At 45.2% G+C, this 26,955-nt stretch overlaps 1 protein-coding gene across 1 annotated transcript; it reads right to left on the reverse strand.

The window, feature by feature from the left end:
- Positions 1–11,185: 11,185 nt before the first annotated feature.
- zgc:113054 (uncharacterized protein LOC541322 homolog) lies at positions 11,186–20,091 on the reverse strand. The gene is made up of 11 exons (XM_037489693.2): positions 19,953–20,091; positions 19,362–19,551; positions 19,186–19,277; positions 18,854–19,086; positions 18,369–18,605; positions 18,221–18,295; positions 17,822–18,038; positions 16,420–16,628; positions 15,396–15,468; positions 13,264–13,381; positions 11,186–11,883 (listed from the first exon to the last, which is right to left on the reverse strand). Exons 1-11 carry the CDS (start codon positions 19,963–19,965, stop codon positions 11,688–11,690), a joined length of 1,653 nt encoding a protein of 550 aa, XP_037345590.2. The 5' UTR covers positions 19,966–20,091; the 3' UTR covers positions 11,186–11,687.
- Positions 20,092–26,955: the final 6,864 nt, after the last annotated feature.

Below are 26,955 nucleotides of genomic sequence, written 5' to 3' on the forward strand. Positions count from 1 at the left end.
AGAATCAATAAATCTGGGTATGCATGCGACCTGGTGTTTCTCTTGAATGAAACAGACCCCATGTCAGTGTACTCTAATGGCGCGTTTCCACCGAGCGGTACGGTACGGGTTGGTACCCTTTTATTTGTGTCTCCACTGCCAAAAGTTGAGAAAAGTACCAAAAATCCGCATCGTACCGTACCACTTTTTGGGTACCCTTCCGTTGGGGTACCTGGCACAGTTGTTTGGTACTAAAGGGTGGAGCTAGACTCACTGCAGAACGTTGATTGGTTGAAAGAGTGTCGTCATTTGCGCGTGCCGCAAGGGGAAAGTCAACACACGAGGCGCCATTTTTAAACTACAACACTGTCGCAACAATGTCGCCGCGCAGCATTACTTTAACAGCCACATATCGAGAAGCAAGAACAGGATCGGCTGCATGTCTCCATTGTTGTTTGCGGTTAGCTTTCAGTTTTCGTGCCATCGAATGACGTCAATCTACTTTCCGTCAAATACCACGCCTATAAAGTGACGTTACCACTACTTTCTGGAATACACCACGCCTATCAAGTAAGGGTACTGTTGGTGGTGGAAACGCTCGCCAAATCATGGTTACCAGACCCGACCCGTACCGACCTGACCCGTACCGTACTGCTTGGTGGAAACGCGCCATAAGAACGTGTTGACGATAACTGATTAGCATCCACCCCTTGTAGATGAAGCTTCCTTCGTGTCCCATCTGCTCCAGATGCTAACGTGGTCCAGCTCCAAACCAGCGAGCAGCGAGGGGCAACTCCTGGAGGCCTGCGCTGCTCTGTTGACACACTGACACGACAACAAGCGCTCCAGCTTCAACATGATAGTCTTTCTGAAGTGTCGAGGAGAAAAAAACTTGAAGCCTGTCCCCTGTTGAACGCGCCTATTTCAGATCAAGTGCCACTGGAAGCACAGGAGCTGATGGATGTGGCATTTGTAGGACACTCGTCCTTGTGGCTGCGCTCAACCTCTGTTCTCAAAGACAGTTCTCTCGAGTGGTGGATCACTGTTTGGAACACTCGAGTCTGAAATATGTCCTCGTCACATAATGGGACACGGGAGCACGGTTGCCGTGTCGGCGGGACAACGGCACACAGGACGACATTGTACTTAAGCGTCATTTGTTTCCCAGAGAGGTCAGCGTGAGAGCCCAGGCGCAACAACGCAGAGTTACCGAATGAGCTCCCGTCTCCAAACATTTGTTTTCTGCCATTACATGTAAAGGCCGAGGGAGTAACCTCACTCTACCAACAAGGAGGCCATTATGGAGCAGCTGTCAGGAGCCCGTTGTGCTGTTCACGCACTCATGCAGCCGGCTAAAGCAGGCGCTATAGCTGTGAGACTTGCAGCTCAGAAATAGGGGATATTACTGTACACTGACATTCAGCCCCATACACAACCTGCAAGTCTGAGGTCTTAATTATCTTTTAACTGGTATGAAGCAGGCCAGATCTTTTAGCAATTGGTGCATTTCTGTGTGGAAGCTAATGTGCTAATGTGTGTTATTGAAACCAATTTGTGGAAACTAGAACGTTGCTGCAGATAATAAAGGTTGTCGGTCACAATAAAAACCCTATTTGCTTGAAGGGGCTTTTATTCATTTATTTATTTACACTCACAGCTGGGACTTCATGGGCCTGGAATGGATGTCATTTGTAATGTAGTGTCCATTGTGTAGCACATAGGGGATCTATTGACAGACATGGATCATAAGGACAATAAGAAGGTTTTACTCACCTTAGCATTGTGTTTACCAGAGATGTTTCTACAGGCTCCACTATAGACACTAGATCCTACAATCCTTTCAAGAATTAAAAAGAAGGCCATTGGGTGCATCAATAAAATTGTTATGTGCGCATCCTTTTTATTTAAATCTAACAAACTGTATCTACCAAATGATTTGCTAGGAGATAGTTTTCACTTAAAAATATTAAGCTTCAACTCTTATGTGAACTTGTTCAGGGCGTTCAGCTGATATAATTACCTCAACAAATAAATACATATTAATAAAACATACTGAAGCGTTAACATCACATCACGTTTAACTAATAGTCTGCCCAACAATCACCACTGGTTTTATAATGCAGGCTTCCAAGCAAGCAGGATACTCTTTACTCAGTAACAAAATATAAGTACTGTATGTGAAAAACACAGTGGATTAAAGTTCAACACCACTTTTCTATAGAAATATGTGCTATAGGCCTAAGAAGTAACCATTAATATGTAGATACTGTATGTTTGCCTCCTGATGACATTTTGGTCAAAATCCTTTTGTACTAGCTTAAGAACTGACCTTTGACACCTGCAGAATGTTCTGATAGTTCTGGTGATATTAAAACCAGGCCGGAGCAGCTGCAAAGAAAATATCACAAATCCTCTGTCTAATTACAAAACTTGCGTTAAAAGTTGCAGTTTAGTCACACAGCACAAACAATGATTAGTCAGAATTCAACAGTGTTTCAGTACTGCTGTTCCATGAAAAGTAGACAGAAACATTTGGTTCACGTTCTCATGGGAATCAAAGGGTTTAAAAAAAAAGATACCATGTGAAGAAGCTTCCTTACATTACATCCTTTTATGCGCTGTTTGTTATCATTTATTTGAATAAAGACCGCTGCGTGTGCGCACGCTTTTAAATCGTAGCATTAGGCTCTAAACTGTGACCTGTAGACCCCCTGAAAGCCGCACACAGGAGCTCAGACAACAAAAAGTAGATGGCGCACACGCTGTGCAAAATTGTACGTTGCGGCTTACATCTGCAGGGAACACCGCTTGTGACCAATTTTCTCATTACCTGCTGCAGCACAATTACAAAGCTGAGTGCTCGAGCTCATACTGCTCCATAAAACCTATCGGGGGTCCTTTGTGGTTTTTCGCACATAAAGCGCGTCTGTATAAACAGATGCCAGCTTTAAAGCCAAAACATCTGCACGTCTTAAACTCGCTGGATCTCTTTCAAATTACCTGATGGCGCTGGGAGTAGCATGGGCATTTTTTATTTTAATAACATCCAAATGGCCCGTCCTTCACCGGCCCAGGCCCAGATTTGGCCCCATCTCGGGCCCAGGGCGGATGCGGACAAGGTCAGGTGGTTTTCACTGGCGCACAACAGCCGCATTCACCAAAACAGCTGCGGCGGCGTTAACCCAGCCGCTTGCATGCTAGTTTGCGGCCTTAATTCAAAGCACTTGTGCCGAGCTTAAAAAACCCCGACTGTAATACTGAAATGATTAAATGTGTTGTTGCCAGCGAGGACACTTCAAAACGCTGTTGTGTTTGGTGACACAAGACTCGCATTAGCAAAGTGATCTAATGGCGCGCTGCTTCGCCGTGTTTACACGTATCTCTGCTGGCTAATCGGATATGAGGTTTCTGCAGAGTTCAGGGCCTGATCGCTTCATTAGTGCGAGGCCGCTCGTCCTTCTGAGCACACAGAACTCATTCTGCCTCTCTTCAGACTCAGCAGCCCCGAGTGGCCTCCCGAGGAAGCAGCCCCATTAAATATTAATGCCATGTGTTTAAGAGAATTTTCATTTCAAACAGCGGGTTTGTGAGCGTCGCATGAAGCGTTCCTCAAGACCCGGTCCGTGTGCAAAAAGGGGCTCCCGAAGCTTTGCGTAGCATTGTGCCTCCAGAATAATTTAACACTGTTTTTTGTCTTTTCTAATGGTCTTCTTGTGTTAATATTTCTAACATTTTCACCGTGATGGAGCGTTTCTAAGTGGCTGAGAGTAGCGCTCTCTGCTCCTTTGCAGTGTAGCCGTCACAAGGTGAAGACGTCACTTCAAGTATGTGATGCATTTGTTTCCCATTTGGAGTCACACCCAAGCTGCACAACACGGTCAGAGCCAGAATAACATTCAGCGTAACCAAATGATGGCATTATGAGACACTGAACATTACAAAAGTCCATGTCCGTGTTTATTGCCAGACGTCTACAACGATTAAAAATCCATCCAGAAATGTGTAATTCGTCCCCGTTTTTTTGTCATTTGTTCTATTGTCCTAGTTTACATGCCAGTGTCACAATTAGCCCCTAAAATGAACCTGACCTCCCTCCCATAGAGCCAAGTGGTGTCTGTGAGCATCATCCTCAATTAGGTCAGGGGCGTTAATATAGTACAGTGGAGAACGAACACTCCCCACAACATCCTCCTGGAATTGCTCCTGACACCACTGACTCTCTTGAATCTATATTTGGGCCACGCGCGTGGATGTGTGTCACACAGGACGAACCACCTAATCTCTGCTAGAATCAAGCAAAGTGAGTTGTGTCCCCGTGGCAACGCACAAAGGGACCCAGAAGACAGAAGGAAAACAGGCCCCTGGGCGGCTTTTCATGATACCTTTCAATCAGCGGATGATTCCCGGCAGAAATGACAGGTGATTTGACTCAGCCTCCAATTAATGACCTCATTTTAACAATTAGGCGCAGCGGAGGAAGGGGGAAGCCCTGCAAAAAGACAGCGAGGGGGGGGTTGGGCGACTTTTGATGCCTCGATAGGACATCGGCATCTTGCTGGGTGGAACGCGACCGGACGTCGTCGTCCCTCAGGTGACTTTTCTCCCTCCTTTGACCAAGTGGCGTCCTGCAGCGAGAGCACACATTGAGGGGAAGGGGGGGGGGGGGTTTGGAAGGGGGTGACAACAGGGTGGCAAGGGGATGATGGAGTGCATCAAGCTGCGTGTGACCCCCTTCCAGCTTTTTTCACCCCCGCTCCCCACAACATAGAGGAAATTAAAGAGCCGTGTAGCAGGAGGGGGGGGGGGGGGGTGATTTAGAGCGCGATGCAGGGGGATGGGGACTTGGAGTTAATTACTGAATAATGAGGAACAATTTATTGTGTTCTTGTTAGAGACATTCAAACGATGCCGAATGCTGCCTGTAGAGGAGACATTGCCCCCCCTCACTCCTTGTGCATCTCTAAAGGTGTTGACCAAGCCATTTATGGGCCCCCGCCTGGCTTTTCCTCACCCTATAAATTGGGGGTGTTTGAGGCCTACTGATGAGGACACGGGGCCCCTGCGCTCCCCCCTAATGAGACTCCGGGTCCAGGTGGACTAAACCTGTGACGCTTTCCATTCGCTCACTGCGGCCGCGGTGATAATGTTGGAGGATTGAATTGAATTTCTGAAACAACGTGTTATTAATTCACAAAACAGAGGAAAACCGAGAGCTTATTATTTTACAGCTGGAAACCTTTTTAGTGGCGATGATAACTGTCAGAGTTGATTGACAGCGAGCTAGCTGATGAGTGTAGTGTAGAGTCTGCTGACCCTTTGATCTTCATGGTTTACTCTCGCAACAATGATACAACAGTAGAAGCTGGTGTTAACGTTACTGGCGGTAAGGTTGGCTGTGGCTGTTGGAGTGTTAACATCCCCAAATCTAATAAAGGGTGCACAGGACAGAGCTGGAAACTGTACTTGGGCTTGGTGAGGGGGGATTTCTTGGTGTTCTGGGGGTATACTTAATGTGCTAAAATACTTAAATAGTAATCAAGCCGGGTAGCGGGTCATGATGATGAATGATGGTCATGTTGCAACTGGTAAACCTGGTAAACCTTCTTCTTCTTTGACTTCCACGGGGGGTTCCGGGCTCTATGTCACCTTGGCCTCAGGCCTGAGGGGATTTGTTTGGACTATTTGGACAAAAGGTGATACGATCAGGGTTAAGCACGAAGGAGTTAAACATATCACCATTTTTACTCCATCTACACCTCCAGCGTGTCAACCTCAGACTATGCTCCCCACAGCCATGAAATCCACATGCATTCAGTGCAGAGCGCTCGTGTAGGGACTGTTTTTAAAGAATGCTTTCATGCTGCAGGAATTTCCTGCCAATAATTCTTTCATAGTCACAGTAAACATATAAATTCCACTATGATGTGTAGCGCGCTCCTTGTGAAAGAGTAAAAGAGTGCCGCGGCTATAACTCAATTTATCTGGCAGGAAACCCCCCCCCCAAAAAAATAACTCAACTTTACTTTATTCTCTGCCTGAGAAAGAGCAACTCTCTCCTCTTCAAACACAAGTGTCAGACTCGCTATCAGTCCTAAGCCGAGTGTGAAGTATCTCAACTCTTTGATGTGTTAAATATGAAATCTGACCATAGAACAAAGCAGCTGTCAGCAACCAGCACGTGTCAGAAGCAATCCACGCCAATTATTATTGAGTTTCTGTCGTGCACGCATCTGCCGTGCAGACGCTGAGGTGTGCTACAGCATCGCAGCGCTAACACAGACTTCAGACAGGCTTCCAGAATAAACATCACAAGCTCCAATTGTCCTCATCAGCAGGGCTGAAGATGACCCGTCTGCAAATGTAATCCCACGTGCACCTTTAGACCTGCAGAATACCACTGCCCCCCCCCCCCCCCCTCCCCTGCTTAACAGCAATACAATCACCGGATCACAAATCCCACACTGGGTCATGCTGTGTCTCTCTTGTGACAGTGGGTGGGGGGGGGGGGTTCCATCTGAGAGCAGCCTTGGGAGTGATCCCGTCAGACACACCAGTGCTACTTGAATGTTAATGAGGGCTCCTTTAGAAAGGCATAAATTAAATGATTAGATGTCTGCAATCATGCAAGGTCCTGGAGGTGTCCCCCTATTTATGGCATTGGAAATGCAGCGGCCCTTTATTTACGACGTGCCCCCCCCCCCCCCCCCCCCCGCACAGGCTGCGCCACCTGAGCAGCCCAGCGCTTTCAAAGACGAGTTCTTTAATGACCCGCGAATTAACCGTAAGAGAAGCCGCCTCTTTTTCTCTCCGAGTTGAGCCAAGCTCGCAGGTGTCTGGAGCCCCAGTGAGACTCGGCGGGGGGCCTCGGAGGGGGCCTCGGTCTGCGACACCCTCCTCCTCCCCCCCCGGGTTCATGCGCTCGCCACGGTAGCTTTTAGAGTTTGCAACAACAGCTATTTTCATCTTCATGATTGCATTAATTACCGCGTAACTCCCGTCTCCCGGCTCCAGCGGTGTTTTCCCCGCAGAGAGCAGCGCGTCAGGGCTCCAACAAAGGAGCGCATCAGTACATATACTCGCTTGGCACTTCATTAATCAACGTGCGGAATCAGCGCGGCTTGACACTTATCGGAGCTTCACAACGCCGCTACGACTGTATTGTGGTTTCTTCAAATGATGTTCATTCTGAAGGTTTTAATGAGATTTCGGGGTGAATTCTCATTGTTATGATGATCAGAAGAGATGCAGACACATGTGTCCTAATAGCTCAGTGTGGAGACACACAGCTCCATGATGGACGGACTGCTTTCCTATTCAATGGTCATGAGGCACATTTGGAAGACAACAGAAGGCCGTTGGGTGCAGCAATGAGAAGAAGCAGGTGAGTAACAGTCATGTCCTCAAAGTGAGGCCTTTTTTGTGTTGAGAGGGAGAGAGAAATTGCTCTTAAGATTCTTGCTTTCTATGCCCCTCTCTATTTATTAGAGTAATGAATTTCAGACTGCAGTGCCAGTTCCACTGAGCCGGCTCCTCGGCCTAATTCTCTGTAACATTTCCTCATTGCCGCTGGGGAACATTATATGAACGCAGGGCTCACAATACCATCAATATGCCCAAGACGACAATCGGACGTCTCATAGATATTAATGGAAGTGCAAATTAAATCAAAGTTGGAGTGCAGCTATCGCGGCTGTGATCAATGCCTTTTGCACAGTCCGATTTAATATGAGGATTGTAATTTGAGTATCCAAACAAAATGTGCATCTTAATGGGAAAGATGAAAGTAATCCCACAAGGGGGGGAAATAACACATTAGCTGAATTGTAATTAGAGAACTCGGAGTGCAATGTTTCCCCGGCTTCGTATTAACGGTGAATAAAAGCCTGATGCATTTACGACGTGGATACCGGATGTGGACATTTGGATTCTTTTTTGGACACCTCTTGAGATGTCATAGGAAGCATCTTTGAAAAATAAAACCAATCCTAATCATGTTTGATAAAAGCATGAGTATCATATCTCATACAAACAGTGAAATGAAGACAATGCACATCTGTGTTATTGCAGTCACGGCAAATAATTAAAGGAAAACACATCAGGTATGTTTTGATTCAATTATGAAAAATACCGCGTTTTAAAGCCAAAAAACTAAAAGGAAACATAACTAAAGTAGTGAAACATGGTTTGGGTAAAAAAAACATTTTGCCTTATAATGCAGCTTGACAAAGTCACTACACTTGTGTTTATTGGCAATCCATCCGAGTACACAGCGCGTCCAGCTACGTGACCCCATGTGAAGGCAGCGCGTAGCATGAGCAGCCAAACAGCGTTTTCAATGAATAACACATGAGGTAACAAACACGGGTACACAATGATCCTGTGCCTTTGGTGCAACACGTGCACACACGTACACACGACAGGCTAATCTGACCTAATGCAACCTCCCATGATCACAAGGAAACAGCAGTCAGAAGGTGGTGCTTTTACAAGGAGAATTAACTTAAATATAGAGACTTTGAATCCATTTGGCTTGATTAAGGTTTCCTTCTGGGACGAACATTCACAGTTGTGTTACATTTTGCCTTCCTCTGAGTGAGGCCTCATGCCAACAAAACAAGTCGCAACATACAGTTCAATCAAAGCCAAAAGATGTTTATTTAAAACAGTGAAGGGCAGGACACAAGAAATATGGAAGGGGGTGTGGTTTGCGGCGGTCTCAGCCAATCCCTGGGCTGGATGCAGTGGCGATGAAATGACACGTAGATGGTTTGTGATTCAGGCTGTGACTGCACTGGGTTGCGTTGTAGAATTTAAAATCTCTTGATTTCAATTCAACCATCTGTTTGGATTTGTTCTAACGACAGAGACGCAGATCAAACACGATTCTTTACGAACATACGAATGACATAGATCCAGATATCAAGATATTTCACAATTTTTCACCAAAAACAGCAAATTATGGCAAGACGTGTCCCGCGATTTTATCCCCCAGAAAACCACACAGACTGGGATATAGAAGGATATAGGAGCAAGTGAAATGATTGCAGAAGTAACTTCAACCTGCATTCTCTCTTCTGGCCATCAGGGGGCGACTTTTTTTGAAAAAAATAAAAGGCAGATTGCGTGGGAATAAAATGAGTTTATCTACTCAATTGCTAGTGTTCAAGTGTTCTTTAATACAGCATGACGCTAATTTTTCTGAATGATATTTTCGGAATTTTGACTTGCAATTGTAATTAGTTTAATTAAATCATTAAGTGAGAAGTTCGCACAGCAGCCCTTAGAAGATAAATGTTGACGCACTTTGCTACTTTAGACAATAGCATCAGTGGCCTCAACTCAGTTCATAAGGGGTAACATTTCATCCTCAAACAGCTCACTGAGAGGGAATGTAACAGGACGCCCTGATCCATCTAGTGCATTGATATGGTCAAATGTGAGTATGTCCTCCATCAACCCGTCGTCTTCTCACAGGAACACACACGCTGTGCGGTTCTCCCCCTAAACGCCTGCTGCTGTAAGATGTTTCATGCCGTTTATCAAAGTAGATTTCAAGCGTGAGGTCGCAAGTGCCCTTTATTTTTCAGTCGGAGGACTGTTAAGAACAACAGCGCGTTGTGCAACACGGTCCCAGTCGGCAGTGTAATGGTAGCAAGAGGAGGTCATAAATGATAGATCCAAGATTACTTACACTTCGTGAAGCAGCCCACTGTACGGCCTTTGAGGGGATTTCACATTCTGCTGCAGAGACTAAGGATCCTTTTCTTAAAGGAAAACAAGGCCTCCATGTGGGCCGTGAAAGACCTTAAGAAAAGGTGCTAAACATAAGGGGGGAAAACGATGGAAGTGAAAAGGTGTAAAGGACTGCAGTTAAAAGCTGCTTTCGTCACAGCTGTGTTTTTCATCCCTTCTAGTAGACACCATTTGCAGCTACTATTAAAATAAATGAAAAATACAAGGATGTTAACTGGTCCATAGATGCAAATATATTTTGGAATTCATCAGTGATACAGACTCCTCCTATGTCCTCTGGTAAAACTCACATTTTACACACATTTGAAATGCAACTGTCCACTATCAGACCACTTTTAATTGAAAATATTTGTATTCACCTTCCCTTTGATTTGTTTCACACTGTTTGCACACTAGAATTGGAGAGGTGAAGATATTTCATATCATGCACGTAAGACGTAAGAGTTATTACCCTTAGATGATATAAATAATGTGCTAACCTCTTATTGTACCATGTGACCCTTTGTCCGCGCTGCCTGTCTTTATACTGCCCCTCAGTGGCAACACAGGCAAATGGCCTAGAAACAAAAGAGACTATTTGCCTTTGTGGGAAAACATTGCAGGAGACCTTCCATGCACACACTGCGGCAAACTTTGACTTTTTGTCATCAAGTAAGAGGATAAGAATCCCAATAATTTCTAATGTGCCAATGCAGCAGGAGATGAATAGCACAGAGCAGAAGAGATGATCAGATCTCACTCCATATCTTAATGGGATCCTCTCACACGCCATTCCCATTAATGACCAATCCCTCAATTATGTAAATCACAAAACGGTCACTAACAGGGAGAAGTTGAAGTTGCTCACATAAACAGCAACAGTGTCACATTGCAGAGGGCCTAATTGGCCGCTACTTTTCGTATAATTACAGTGTCTGTGGTCCCGCCCTCGGCTGACCTCTCCTTCAAGTATTGTTTTTCAGCGCAAAAACTGTTAATGGAGCAATTAAGATGGCGCTCTCAAGCACCACTTTCCTGGGACCATTTGACAAGAAAGAGACGAAGAGAGGCGGCCTGGGACGCTGTGCATCCTGCACGCGGTACACAAGGTGCACGATACAACTCACCGGCATCCTGCTCATCGGCGAGCCCGTCCTGCTGGAGCGCTCCGTGCATTCTATCAGCAGGTTGAAAACCTATACTGTACAACAAGTACTGCAGCTTGTATGTTCCACTTTATACGTTCCACACACACCAAAGAAGGTGCGTTTCTGTTCATCACGACAGAAAACTGCAACATCTTCAAAAGCACTGCATTAGAACTGCATTTTTGTGTGAGACCGTGCTATAGAAAAAAAAATAACAGACATGGCAGGCATGTAATTCATTGATGTTTAACACAAAATTAATATTTACCAAAATCGTTTTGATTTTTACAGCATTTGAAATACAAAATAATGTTATATGACAAAAATAAGGACACCAGTGATTTTTATTGGGTGACCTCTTTTTTTCTACTTATCCTTAGATGATTCATGCATCTTTTTCCATACAATCAAATGTTCAGGCCATGACACCCGTGACAGAAAAATGCACCAATAGAGGTGAAGATACCTGCGCTGCGTTGGATCAACATGGGACATGGTTTTGGAGGACAAATCATTATTTGATCCCTTCTGCATTTTTGTCACAAATAACAGTGCGCTGAGATGAGACAGATTTACTTATTGGTTACACACAAAACTAAATGAATCTAAATGATGCTACGACAAATGTATGATGTTTATGACTTGGAAAAACCCGTCATACATCAGAATCATGGCACAATTCAAACGCGATTAACAGAAGGGGCTTTGCTCCTGTACACAGCAGCAGTTACAAAGCAGCTCAGACTGATGAGAACCTTTCAAAAGGGAGACAGTGGAAAGAAGAATAGAAAAAGAAGAAAAGTTCTCATCTCTCTATTTTCCCCCCGTCTACCACAGACTTTGCCCACCCTCTATGACTAAGTTATGCCCCGTCATGTAGTCGGAGGCTTCAGATGCCAAGTAGACCACTGCGGCTTGCAGGTCTGTCACTTGAGCCAGTCTACCAGCAGGGATATCTGACAGCCAGCGCTGCACCAGAGGCCTCAGACTCTCCGAGTGGATGAGAGGGGTGTCAACAATCCCCCTAAAAAAAGAAGGACGGAGAAAGAGAGAGGATGGGGGAGAGGGGGAGAGAAAAAACACACACACAGTGAAATCAGAAGGCATCACAGCTCAGAGCCAGGAGTGACAGCGTTATTTCACAGCCACCACTCGGTGGCAAAAACTAACCCAATTATCCTTTGAAGAAAAAGGCGTGGCATCTCCGACGGTGCTTACTGTGACTGCTGCCACATCGCAGGGTGTTACAGCCTTTAAGTAAGCACTCACTACACGCAACTCGTGATTGACACGTGCCTCAGCAACTCCGAGGTCGATACAGTATTCGATGGGGTTCAGACGAAAAACAGGTGTTTTGTGGCTCCGCTGGCGTCAAATACATAAAAGCGGGAAATGCATTTCTACAATAAAGAGGTATCAAAGCTCACAGCGAAAAAACATATGTCAACACGGCAGCCCATTACGGCTCCTGACGCCCCACACGGCTGTGACAGCGACTGCAAGCCGCAAGGCCCAAGTCGTTGTTCGTCGCATCCTGCCGCCTTGAAATGGAATTCCAACATTTCACTAAATTAGCACTCCCAAGAAGCGTGTGACACCTTGGTTAACGTATTCCACCTCAATTATATTTCTCTTCAGCTGCCCTGTTATCTGGAACCTTTTGCTGGCAATCACAGGTACTGTTTTCCCTCAGCCAATTCTACAGATAATGCAGCTTATCACCGCTGCGGCTAAAGTTGCCAATGGAATCGGGCTCTAGTCAACCTTGTGAGCACTAATTGTGTCCCCCCCCCCCCCCCCCTCCCCTTTTTTTTGCATATTTACCGACTGTCACTTCAAAAGGAATCAGCGGTCCATTGAGACGACCGGTTAGCGAGAGTCGAGGGGGGGGGGGGGGGGGAGAGGGGGATTGCTTCAGTGCAAATTAAAATTAGCAAACAAGCTGCTGATAAATAAAGGGGGGGCCGCGGGTGTGCGGGGGCTTTGTTCTCCGGCTGTGACGGGGCTGGCTCGCTCGCTTGGTGCCACCGTACGGATTTACTCCGGGATGGCGGGGGCTAAGGGACACACACACACACACAAACACACACACCCCCACACACACACCCTCTCCTCCTCCCTGCTCAGCTTCATAGACAAATGGATACAAACACGGCACCATTGTTGCGCCCACACTCGGAGGTTGCAAATTTGATTCCCTAATTGAATGGAACAATTAGAGCAAGTGTTTGGTTGATTCATCCCTCAAGACGTCATCTAATTAAGCGTTGCGCGTATTGTTTGAGGACTTAAGTTGGTGCAGCGTCCTCAGATGGGGGCTCTTCACGTGAAAGCAAGCGCTCTAATCACCACTTTCCTCTCGGCTGGGTTTTTTTGGGGGGGCAGAAAGGAAGACGCCACTTACGGTGAGATGCAGTTGACACGCACTCCTCTGTCGATCCATTCAGCGCCCAGAGTCTGAGTCAGTTTGACCACCCCCGCCTTGGACGTGTTGTAGGAAAGCTGCTTCTGTGGATGGGGCACTGCGGGGCAGAGGGGGGGGGGGCTTTTTAAAGATGGCATTTGACAACAATGGAGTGCACGGTCACAATTCTCAGGTGCTCATTGAAGACATTTTTAGGAGTAATAAACACTGTGGTTTCTTGTGGCTACCCCATAAAAAGTGAAATGAGTGGCTGGTAACGTCCAGTGCGGCTCCGTCCTCAGCAACCAGAAGGTGGGGGGGGGGCATTTGTTTGCCTTGACCATCACAGATGCTGCACACTGCATGGGAGGACGGGACAGGGGCTCCTTCTCTGCTGCTTGATTAATCGTCGCGAGGAGCGCTCCGAGTTACATACAACTTTAGCAGTTAACCCCGTCACCCGCCGGCCTGACTGCCAAACGGCTCCAGTGTGAGGCCGGGATGATGAATATCGGCCAGCTGCGGAGAGGCAGGAACCCGTCCTGGGGAGGATGGGGAAAAGGCTGCAGCGTCCCACATTGTTTGGAGGAATGAAGGGGAGAAATAAGATGTTTAAAAAGTGTGGAGCGACTGCACCGTAGCGGGGAGCAGGTTTGTGATAGCGGAGGATTGGAAGGTTGGGCCGGGCTGGATAAGGGGAGGCCAGGACCTCGGAGGAGCGGAGCCCAGGGCTTACACGCAGATTGAAGGTGAAATCCGACTTATCAGGACAGGAAACACAGCTCAAAATGCCTAACAGCACTAATCCTCGCTCAAGACCTGATGATACGGCCCCAAAATACCATTCAGAAAATGCCTTCATCCTTTAAATAAACCTGCATTGATGTTTTTCGCACGTCTTAAAGAGCAGTAATCCCCAGAGAAGGGAAAAGGGAGGCAGAGGGAGAGCAATCTCCAAAGCCCTCTTTAACATTCACCCTGCTGCTTATTGCCAGTTTCAAGGGGGAGAAAACATTCTCTCCATCAGGCACGCCTCTCCATTTGAATTCCTCCAGAGTTCAAATGATGCACTCGTTCCCAGAATGGTGCGTCTGTTGTAACGCGCGTTGCTGCCCGCAGGTGAGAGTCACACAATCCCCTTGTAGGGTCATCACGCAGCCCATTGGGATCCGATGTGGATTCTTCCTTTCAGGGGATCTTCGTACCGCCGGCTCTTGTTCAGAGAAAAAAAAAAAACGGTGTTTGATGGTAGGGGTTGTGTGTGTGTGTGTGTGTGTAGGGAGGGCGAGTAGGCACGCACACACACACACTTCTGCTCGGCAGACGGACAAAAAGGTGTCATTGGGCCATTTAATTGGGCATTTAGGGCTGCTTTGTTTTGGGCTTCTACAGGTCCCGTCTGATTACACATTATGACAATATTATAACAGATGTCCGGACCAATAAAGCAAATTCCTGAAGGACTCTGCGTAATGCGAGTAATTGATCATTTTGTTCAGCCCGCTCTTTCCCAGCGTGCCCCTGCAGTCGGGGACGGCGGCCCATATGGCGCGGCGGTTTACTGGCGATTTGACTCTGCTGCTGATGACGTGTTGATGTTCCTCTGGAGGGAACCTGTTGGCTGTGAGAGGGGACAGCGTACCGGGCCCTTACCGGGCCCCTCTCTACACGCTGAAAGAGTCTTCCGCTGTTCAAACAAGGCTGCGGGCACAGGAACCCGAGCCTCCCAAGTTGGACCCCAGGTGGCGTCCCACATCCTGCAGACGGCTCCGCAGAGGATGTTTGTCATGATGCAAACGCGCCTGTGCAGGACGCAATCCCTTCCCTGCTGTGCTCACCGTGAGCAGGGCCGGATGCACCACAGGTCACTGGGGTAAAAGTTATTATACATATGCATCATACAAACACACACACACCAATATAATGGCGACGAGTCGTGGATAAAAACGATTTAATTTGACGTGTAGTTTTGCACACCGCTGCCAAGCACAAATGTATTTCACTCTCCCTTCTTCTTCCTCCTCCTCTTCCTCCTCCTCCTCTCAACCAAACCCTCCACGCAAAACGGAGAGATTAAAAGCCGACATGGAGCGGCTCCAGAGAGAAGGTGGGGGAATAGAATCATCACTCACCTATTAGACTGGCCATAGAGGCTGTGTTGATAATCTTGCCGTATCCTTGCTTCAACATCACTCGACCTGCTGCCTAAGGCGAGGATTCAGGGCGGGAAGAAGCACATTAAACAGAGCATTACGCCACCGATATGCTGCCATGAGCACGGATCAACACAACAACATGTAGTTTATCCTTGGAGACAGAAAAGTGGTTTAACACACACACACACACACACACACACACACACACACACACACTTAGTTTAGAATACATTTTAGTCACGACAGCAGCTATATCTTACCGGCCCACAGGTAAATAGGTTGCAGCTTAACAAGTTCTGACAGAAACAAACGTGGTTCTTTATGCATAGTTTCTCTGGCAGAATTCTTTTTTTAATATAATAATATCTATGATTAGTAATTCCATCTAACTCGCTCCATTATTCATACATAACTAAATGTAATTATGTAAATATGAAAAAACATGGAGCTCTGTGGCTTTGCATTATTTTTGCTTGCTGAACAGTGAGTTTGCTTCAAAGATGACATCCAATATAAAACGTGCATCTCCAAGATTCATTTTTGAAATTGTTTTGGATGGAGCGCAGGATTAATTGTTCCTTTGTGCTTTCAAAGTTACAAATACCATTTGAAAAGCTGTATTGCACTAAAGAGACATACCTGTTTTTTGTCTAAATTTACTTTAAGTTAATTAAATTAAATTAACTGGAATCAGATATTGACAAACAAATAACAGAAATCCCACTTTTCTACATTGCTTCATTAGATGTTGTTTGTTAAAATAATTGCAGCTACAAACCAAAACATATTAAGCCTGCACATTCAAAAGCTACATTTTACCATCATTTTATCATCTCGCCCTTATGTCTTCGAATCGAATTTCACAGCAGCATGTGACTTGAGGGAAGGTCTTGCCACTCTATTTTAACCCATTAACATGAACGAAGGTTTTAGTTTGTTGTCAGTCTGGTGATGGCGTGCTGAATCCACACATTATGGAATGAAGTGGTGCGTGACGCACCTGACAGCACATGAACGTCCCCCTCAGGTTGACGTTGAAGGTTTGGTCCCACTCCTCCAGGCTGGTGTCTTCACTGGCAGAGTTCATGTTGATGCCGGCGTTGTTGCAGGCGACGTCGATTGACCCCCATTTAGAGACAATGCTGTCAATCATCCTCTGAACGTCTTCCGACCTGCTGATGTCAGCGGTGATCGAGATGGCGTTGGTGCCTGCATTCAAAGACACGGTGGACATCTTGTAAACATGACACAAGCGGCTTCTGTCCTTCGACATTTCAGAGGTTCATTTGATAAATGAGAAAAAATAAGTTATAATACATACTATTCAAAACGTTTGGCTTTGATTGTTTTGTACAACGTGTCCTTCTTGGAGAAGATATTTGCGGAAAACGACACACACGGGTTCAGAGGAACGCTGCATTTTATGCTTTAGGATGCTGCCACCTGCTGGTGAGTCCTACACACAGACGTGTGATAACTCTTTCAAGTGATGTGTTCACATCGGAATTTGAGGATGTGCTGCTGTAGAAGACCACCGCTGGACCACCGCTCTCACTGCTTTAACCAATAGAGACCGTTGCCTCGGGAGTCATGAGACCGACAGTTGCTATGCATTTGCGGTTTGTTACGTGTGAGACGTGTCCATTATCACCACTTATTATTATAGGTTTTTGCAGTTGCATCATACACAACCACATCTTAACTAATAGATAAATGATCATAATGACAGATGCCATCCCTGATTTTGGTGTAGTGTCAATTAAATGTACTGTACATGCAGAACGCTGGGTCCATCTGCCATAAATCACATATGAACTTAGCTTCTCAAAGTTTTGTTAAAATTACATAACTTTAAAAGGGGAATTGCGAGAACTATGTTTAGAAAAACACTATTATTATATTATGCTTTACAAAGGGAGCTGGAGCTTAATATTAATGCATTTTTCTTATATTTAATGCCAGAAAAAGAGAAATCAAAGTCACACCGAACTAACTAGGTAGTATATTATTTTGGGAGAGACAAAATGCAAGAACTGGAAGTCCACTAATCGATCTATTTTAATAGATACATTGTTTAGGTAATGAGAAGGGAATGTTAGTTTCAAGCATTTCTAATGTGAGAATCATTATTCTTATCTGAGAATGAATGTGAACTGAATATCTTTGAGTTTTGGACATTGTGTGAAGGAAGCAATGATCCTTATTTTCTCATGTTTTACATGTCACGATGACATCAAACAGTGTTACGGTTTGCAGATGAACTCCACTGTGCGTACCACTAACGACCTTCAGCTGGCGTAGAAGTGAATGGCCTCTCTAGAGCCAGGTGCCTATAGCCGTAAAAAAGAGCCCCCTAAATGGTACACGATGGCCCCTTTAAGCTTACATGCTGCCTCCCTTACCTTTGAGGAAGAGCTCTTTAGCCACCACCTCGGCTTTATCTTGGTCCCGGTCGACCACGGCCACCTTGGCGCCGGCCTCCCCCAGGGCGTGGGCGAAGGCGCGGCCTATGCCCTGCCCAGCGCCCGTCACGTAGGCCACCTTCCCATCGAGACGCAGCCGATCGAGAATGGGGAGACCCTTGACTCCGCGGAAAACCTCGTCGTCGGTTACTTCACTCTGGAGACAAAGAAAGGCGATATGGGAGACACGTTCAGTGAGACACGTCCTTTGAGACATGTCCAGTGAGACACGTCCAGTGAGACACGGTGAGAAGGACACGGCAGATCCTCAGCGATGGGGCAATGACACGTGTTTGATCCCGTGGGGTTCCGGGGTCACCGGGGTTATCTAAACAGTACCTGTGTCCTTGCACACTCGGAGGCCGCAGAGACCCGGCGGATAACGCTGATGCCGTCTCTCAGAGGGATAATGACCTTTGAAACAAGAAGGACATTGTTACAAAACCCCCAAAAAATCTACAGGCACAAACACCAGTCTGAAATGTACCTGCTCAACACGCGGGTCGTCACAGACAAACTGGTTGAATTTTCGGAGCGCCAGTCCATTGCTGTCCGTTGTGTCTCTCAGATAAACCTTGGCTTTGAACAGCGAGTTATCGACACATATCACGCCGCGCAATTTCAGCAGACTGTTGTCCAGGATGAAGTTGTAGTAATTGATGTAATTATCCTTGTCAGCATCAATGAAGACCATGTCGAACTGCTCACCTGCAGCAGCCAGTTCCTGGAAGAGATGAAGAGTCATTAAAACATTATCTGTGTGCCCCACAGCGGGTTCACTTATTAGCACGCACGCACGCACACACGCACGCATGCACGCAAAGAAAAGTCAGTGTTAACCCTTGCATTCTGTCACTATGCAAAGCACCCTGAATAACACATGGTCTCTACCATTGCAATTTGTAAAAGTACTAAATCAATACACAAATTCATTTCTGCAAAATTTTGAAAATGATGGACAGTTGGTCTCACCTTCAGGGTGTCTATGGCGGACCCAGTCCTGACTGTGATCTTCCTGCCGTGTGGAGACTTGTCAAAGATGGGCTGAGCAAAGTCTTTGAGGTACGGCTCCAGCTCGCAGGCGACTAAGCGTCCGTCCTCGGGGAGACCTTCAGCCATCGACAGCGCGCCGTAGCCGGTGAACATCCCGATCTCCAGAACCCGCTTCGCTTGACTCATGTGGACCAGCATCTTCAAGGTCTGGCCTGGCAAAAACAACGAAGACACACACATCACACGGCAATGATGGCAATGCGGTAAACAAAGACAATGACAGCGTGGAGTCATGCATGTAAAGGGCAAACCTTCCACATGTCCAGTGATGCACTCCTTAGGAAGGCGGAATAGAGTTTTGCCCTCCTTGTGCACCTGATCCCAGTCATGGGAGATCGTTTTCCTACAATCGGGTGTAAAGGACAGTGTTAACATCTTGCACAGCAGTATACAGATGCAGCTACAGTTGTAGGAAGCCAGCACGTACTTGTAGAGCTCTGCCAGAGGTTCACTTTCCTGAGTGCTCATTCTCTGCAGGTAGTCATCCAGGCCGCTGGCGATGTCCAGAGCCTTCTGCAGCTTACGGGTCACCTCCTCGGGCACCTCGCCGCTCGCCTCGGCCACCTCCTTCGCTCTGGTCAGGAGAGCCACAAGGACTTCCACAGGGGTGTCGGGAACTGGGGGGAGGGGTAGATAAAGAAGTTTAGGACAACTACTTGTTTGAGCGATGTAGGGGTGAGGAGACATACGACAAACATAAATTGTTTTCTTAATCGCTGATTTTTTTTAATAAAATATAGAATTCACAAAAAACAAATCATGCCACAACATATGCATCTGATCCTTGAGTGTGGAATGAATATTCACACACGCGAGCACACGCGCACACACACACACACACACACAGACACGCGCGCGCGCGCGCAAAGACGTTCTGTACTTTCATTCATCTTTTACTTCGTGGCCTGGAGGTCACGAACTAGACACGTGTGTGAAAGCCTCGGACACCACGGGGAGTCACGACACGCGCCGAGCTCTCACGAGCCCTCGCGAGACGTAATTAAGCAACATTACGTACCTTTTTCGGACATCGTGGCGCGTGGCTATGGGCGTGACGGGCTCAGCGGTCGTTCTCTTGCAGCCTGCAACGTGGTGGCGTGGCGGCTAACCCTTTCTGTTATATCACCACGCCTGTGCAAAACGTTGCGTAAAGGGGGCGTGGCTTGTGGCTTGCACAACAGGTTAAAAAATACACGGTGCACGACCACCGGTCTAACAGCACAGTGAGAGGTTACGACACCGACACATTCTCCAGGTGCGACAGTGTCATTCAAACTATTACCTTCATGGGGGTGGCCTCGCATGACATGGGAGTCACAATGTTTCCTGTACCATTACTTTGAAATGTATTTTGTCATAAAATGATGAAACCCATGTCATTTGATTCTCCTGTAAACACGAGAGACCAGTATTCCTTCGTCTCCATGTCGGTCTCCTCCAAAGTGTAAATGTGTCTCCTACAAGTAGGATGAACAGCAAATGATCCAATGTAGACTAAAACACTCCTTATGACCAATGGGGACACAGTATTCTAAAACATGTCTCAAAGGGAGACATGAAGAGACAGCGGTACGGTGGGGGGTAGTGAATAAGTGACCATGATCCCCTTTCATATCTCTTCAACCTCTGCCTTTTGTTATCATCTTTATTTGATGACATTATTAAACTCAAGGTCTTCCTGTAGGACGGCAGCAGCTGCGTGAAGTGTGTAGTTTAAAGATGTCACATTGGGCGCATTTCTATTGGGTTTAGCTGAGGGGGAGCAGCAGTGCAGGGAGGAGCCACTCGGCTAACAAGTGGACACATGCATGAACATGCGTAACACACAGAGGGAGAATTCATTCATTCATTTTGTTGATTTAAATTAAGAGATGAAAAGAGATATGTGGAATTTACCACATATTTATTATGGCATAATAGTAAATGCAAAGAGAGAAGAGTTGTATTTTTCAGAAAACTCACTCATTAATGTTCAAACCAGAACAATATGCTGCCAGCAAAATCCTGAAGTCTTTGTAATATATGTATCTTTTCATTTGTAATTGTATATTTGTATTTGGAACAACATGTTTTATCATCTCACATAGACTGTATAGATCTTTACACACCGAGGTTGTGAAATGTGACTATATTTTTTGGACTCAATACTTTCACTTGGAACACGAGTAAAATGCTGTTCAAATCTTTTTAAAGCTTATTGTAGCTTAGAGTACACAGTGCCTCACAGAGCCAAACAATGATCTCTTTTTGAAAGGTGTTAAAAACCTTTTCAAACTCACATTGCTCACAGTGTGAATCATCTCAACGTACCTTTCCTCTCGTTCACAGGTGATTTGCAGAAACGTTGCATGGCACTGAATGATTATTCTTCTTCTTTAACTAAATCATTTCAAAGGGGTGCAAGAATTCGCCTCGGGCCATCATGTATCTGCTGCCCCTCACAACCTGCAAGGTGAGGCATGTCCTGGAGATGACTTGTATGCACTCAATAACCTTTCGTTGGTAAAAATGCATCAAAGAAGGGCCCAGTTTTCCTGTAAATGTTTCAGTCCAACACCTGCAGGGTGTTCATGCAAATAATAGGTGTGTTTGAGAGGGAGACAGGATTGGCTTCGAGCAGACAGAGAAGAAGCTTAGCTAAAACAGCTAAGTTTGGTAGCAAATAGCTTTAAGTCTATGAATAAGTGTTGCAAAGTTCAGCGCTATGACTGCTTTGAGGCCGGGGTCGTTGGTATTTCCACAGCACTGTGAGGCTCTCTTCAATGTGGGACATGCAGCACAACAATCAGTCAATTGTAGGCTGTGGGAGGGACAACCCAGTCTCCAAAAAAAGCGTGAAATGGCTACGTTGGTCCACCGTGATAAACGTAGTCATGTTACGTTTTCCCCCAAAATAACGTTACTATGTTACGTTTCTTTTGGCCCATTCATTTACATTGCTTTGCAAATAGGTCACGTGACTATCAAGTTTCCCGGTAGCGAAAAGAAAAACATGGCGGACGGTCAGCATAATCTCCGTGAAAAACACAATATTTTAAGAAAGCATCAGCATTTGTATGCATTTCGATGGCATTTCTAGCGAGAAGTATGCGTTATTCTTTCATAATCTTCTATCAGAGACTGTAGAAGACCTTCCGTTTATTCGTTTCTGCGAAGATTTGAGTGTCCCTTTGGCAAAGCGTGGCTACGCAACGCCTTTAACGGCGCATTATTAAAAAAACACTTCCAGTGGGGGCGTTACCGTAAAGAGGCGTTCAGCCTTAAAGCCACTAATCGCCAAACAAAACAAACTCAAAGCACTCGAATCACATTATGACTTTTTAAACATAAATTCCGTTATTTTTATGAGTTTTCAATGAAAGAATGCATCATTTCCGGGGGTAGGCATGCCCGGGACATCCCGAATTATGGGCAATTTTGATTTGTCCAGCTTTTTGACAGCTCCAGTCCCGACTTCCAATCACAGCCTCCTAAATCAATGACGCGCCTAAAACTCTCGGATCGAACATTACGTCTTGTTTACATGGGAAAGGGGGGCGGGGCTTCGCCCTCAGAGCGGAGCGTCATTTCTCGCTCCACACGTCTCCTCTTTTTACTGGCCAGGAAAACGGGCGATCTATCCCACGTGGGTCTGGCTCCATTCCATTGGCTCTGACGAATCCATAGAGAGGCGGGACTTATAATTTGCCCGGCAAACGGAGAGATTTGAGCTGCATTGCTTCCACTGTGCGTGAAGTGGCCGTGAGGCCTCCACTAAAGTCTCTCTCTATTTGTTCTGCTTTACTCAATAAAAGTAAAACCTTTACAGATATACTGTCCACACACTAGGCTAACATAATGGAGACTTCCAGGCTTCGTCCTTTATGTTTTATGGGGATAAAGCCCCTGTAAGTAGTTTTTTCCCAAGCAAATCTGAGTTTCTTCTTTTTTTGTGTGTCCCATACAAATATCAAAATATATATACTGATTTTCACATCCAAACACACTCACTTATGTTCCCTTTTATCATGACAACAAGAAATTTCAAGATATACCTTTTGCTTTCATAAATCATACAGTGTGTAAATGCCCAGCAGTGTACGGTCCGGGGGCCCCTATCGGGCCACTTGTTAGATGGTTCGATTAGTCTATCACTACTATACTTTGATCTGACGACTAATTTGCACATCATGCTCGTACCGGCATGGCTTCGCCCTTCCCAGGCATAGTTCATCATCTTCCGGGGTCCTATAGCCAGTGTTGGGAAAGTTTACTTTCTACATTAACTAGTTCAAAGTTTAGTTTACAAATTTTAAAAAGGAACTAGTTCAGTTCATAATTCAAAATATTTGAACTAAGTTCACGGTTCCAAAAAATGAACTAGTTCAGTTCTTTTTTTCCATACGTTGCTGCGAGCTATTTTTTTTTTAAATTATTGCCACAGCCCAGAACCACAGACAGCAATTATTTTATCAGTTTTAACACTGAAGCTATGCATCAGATTTAATCTTCTTATCCAATTTGAATCCTTATCCAACCAGGGTTTACATTAGCATTGAGGGGACAGCATTTCCCTAATGATTCTTTGATGCTATGTTGCTGTCTATTCACTCCACACTAGCAGCAGTTGCAGAGTTTACCCCTACACTACATTCTCAAACACATGCTGCTTAAATGGTCTTTTTTAAATAAGGAATTATTAAAAGAAAAACAGGACAGTAATCATTAAGGTGCAAATGTTTGCAAAGAAAGGTCAGATTCCTCCCATCCTCACCGACCTTGTCAGTAACTTCATAAACTCTTTAAAATTATTATACGCCGCCTCTTTGCTACACTTATTAATGCGCGTTTATGGTGTGTTTTCTATAGAAATCTGGTACCCCATTGAACATTAAGCTGAACGAACGCGCCGTTCATAGACACCAGAATGAACGAGAACAGTGACGTTCATCGGGCATTAATACAGTACGTTGAGTTCACGTTCGCCCAAAATATCAACAAGTTTATGAACGCGTTCAGGCACAACACTGTCCCAAAAGGGCCGGGATCGCACCTCACCCAGCATGCCTCGGCCTTCACTTTTTTCACTACAGAGTTTTGTTGCACCCTGTGACTCCGGCGTTAGACTCCTTCGACTGAGTTTTAAGATGGGTTGGATGGGTTACTGACTAAAATTTATGCCCCCACCCCCTAACTGCCTCAGGGAAACTTGTAAATATAATAAGTCAAATAAGTCAAACAAGCAAGTTGTATCTGGTTTAACCCTTTTATTCCTGTAGGCGTTTTTTAGGTCTCATGCTGGAAATTGCATTTACACACTAAAACTAGGATAACGCATGTCTGATGATAGTGACAGTGAGTCTGTCGATCAAGATGAGGATGGAGACATAGTAGAGGTTGAAAATCCTCCTTGTTGAACACCCCACAATACATTCTGTGCTCCCTCTGGCATAACATTTCTAATGATATCATGTCCCCCCCTTCAGTATTTTAAGACATTCTTCAGGTTATTGTAGGCCAGTTGAATGTGTATGCCATAAAATTTGACACAAACAAGCCCTTTAAGTTTACATGTTTTGTATGTGGATTTTGTACATACAGTGTTGGTCATTTCATTTCTTTGTTTAATATTTTTGAATTTATGTTTGAATCCATTTGTGGTTAATGTGCTCAAAATGCACTACTTTCTTAATGCTTACATTGCTTGTTTGACTTATTATATTTACAAGTTACCCTGAGGCAACAGACCTAAATCAAGTTAGGGGGTGGGGGCATATATTTTAGTCAGTAACCCATCCAACCCATCTTAAAACTCAGTCGAAGGAGTCTAACGCCGGAGTCACAGGGTGCAACAAAACTCTGTAGTGAAAAAAGTGAAGGCCGAGGCATGCTGGGTGAGGTGCGATCCCGGCCCTTTTGGGACAGTGTTGTGCCTGAACGCGTTCATAAACTTGTTGATATTTTGGGCGAACGTGAACTCAACGTACTGTATTAATGCCCGATGAACGTCACTGTTCTCGTTCATTCTGGTGTCTATGAACGGCGCGTTCGTTCAGCTTAATGTTCAATGGGGTACCAGATTTCTATAGAAAACACACCATAAACGCGCATTAATAAGTGTAGCAAAGAGGCGGCGTATAATAATTTTAAAGAGTTTATGAAGTTACTGACAAGGTCGGTGAGGATGGGAGGAATCTGACCTTTCTTTGCAAACATTTGCACCTTAATGATTACTGTCCTGTTTTTCTTTTAATAATTCCTTATTTAAAAAAGACCATTTAAGCAGCATGTGTTTGAGAATGTAGTGTAGGGGTAAACTCTGCAACTGCTGCTAGTGTGGAGTGAATAGACAGCAACATAGCATCAAAGAATCATTAGGGAAATGCTGTCCCCTCAATGCTAATGTAAACCCTGGTTGGATAAGGATTCAAATTGGATAAGAAGATTAAATCTGATGCATAGCTTCAGTGTTAAAACTGATAAAATAATTGCTGTCTGTGGTTCTGGGCTGTGGCAATAATTTAAAAAAAAAATAGCTCGCAGCAACGTATGGAAAAAAAGAACTGAACTAGTTCATTTTTTGGAACCGTGAACTTAGTTCAAATATTTTGAATTATGAACTGAACTAGTTCCTTTTTAAAATTTGTAAACTAAACTTTGAACTAGTTAATGTAGAAAGTAAACTTTCCCAACACTGGCTATAGGACCCCGGAAGATGATGAACTATGCCTGGGAAGGGCGAAGCCATGCCGGTACGAGCATGATGTGCAAATTAGTCGTCAGATCAAAGTATAGTAGTGATAGACTAATCGAACCATCTAACAAGTGGCCCGATAGGGGCCCCCGGACCGTACACTGCTGGGCATTTACACACTGTATGATTTATGAAAGCAAAAGGTATATCTTGAAATTTCTTGTTGTCATGATAAAAGGGAACATAAGTGAGTGTGTTTGGATGTGAAAATCAGTATATATATTTTGATATTTGTATGGGACACACAAAAAAAGAAGAAACTCAGATTTGCTTGGGAAAAAACTACTTACAGGGGCTTTATCCCCATAAAACATAAAGGACGAAGCCTGGAAGTCTCCATTATGTTAGCCTAGTGTGTGGACAGTATATCTGTAAAGGTTTTACTTTTATTGAGTAAAGCAGAACAAATAGAGAGAGACTTTAGTGGAGGCCTCACGGCCACTTCACGCACAGTGGAAGCAATGCAGCTCAAATCTCTCCGTTTGCCGGGCAAATTATAAGTCCCGCCTCTCTATGGATTCGTCAGAGCCAATGGAATGGAGCCAGACCCACGTGGGATAGATCGCCCGTTTTCCTGGCCAGTAAAAAGAGGAGACGTGTGGAGCGAGAAATGACGCTCCGCTCTGAGGGCGAAGCCCCGCCCCCCTTTCCCATGTAAACAAGACGTAATGTTCGATCCGAGAGTTTTAGGCGCGTCATTGATTTAGGAGGCTGTGATTGGAAGTCGGGACTGGAGCTGTCAAAAAGCTGGACAAATCAAAATTGCCCATAATTCGGGATGTCCCGGGCATGCCTACCCCCGGAAATGATGCATTCTTTCATTGAAAACTCATAAAAATAACGGAATTTATGTTTAAAAAGTCATAATGTGATTCGAGTGCTTTGAGTTTGTTTTGTTTGGCGATTAGTGGCTTTAAGGCTGAACGCCTCTTTACGGTAACGCCCCCACTGGAAGTGTTTTTTTAATAATGCGCCGTTAAAGGCGTTGCGTAGCCACGCTTTGCCAAAGGGACACTCAAATCTTCGCAGAAACGAATAAACGGAAGGTCTTCTACAGTCTCTGATAGAAGATTATGAAAGAATAACGCATACTTCTCGCTAGAAATGCCATCGAAATGCATACAAATGCTGATGCTTTCTTAAAATATTGTGTTTTTCACGGAGATTATGCTGACCGTCCGCCATGTTTTTCTTTTCGCTACCGGGAAACTTGATAGTCACGTGACCTATTTGCAAAGCAATGTAAATGAATGGGCCAAAAGAAACGTAACATAGTAACGTTATTTTG

Source organism: Pungitius pungitius, chromosome 8 (genome assembly GCF_949316345.1).
Source record: "Pungitius pungitius chromosome 8, fPunPun2.1, whole genome shotgun sequence".
In the NCBI taxonomy this organism is placed as follows: Eukaryota; Metazoa; Chordata; class Actinopteri; order Perciformes; family Gasterosteidae; genus Pungitius; species Pungitius pungitius.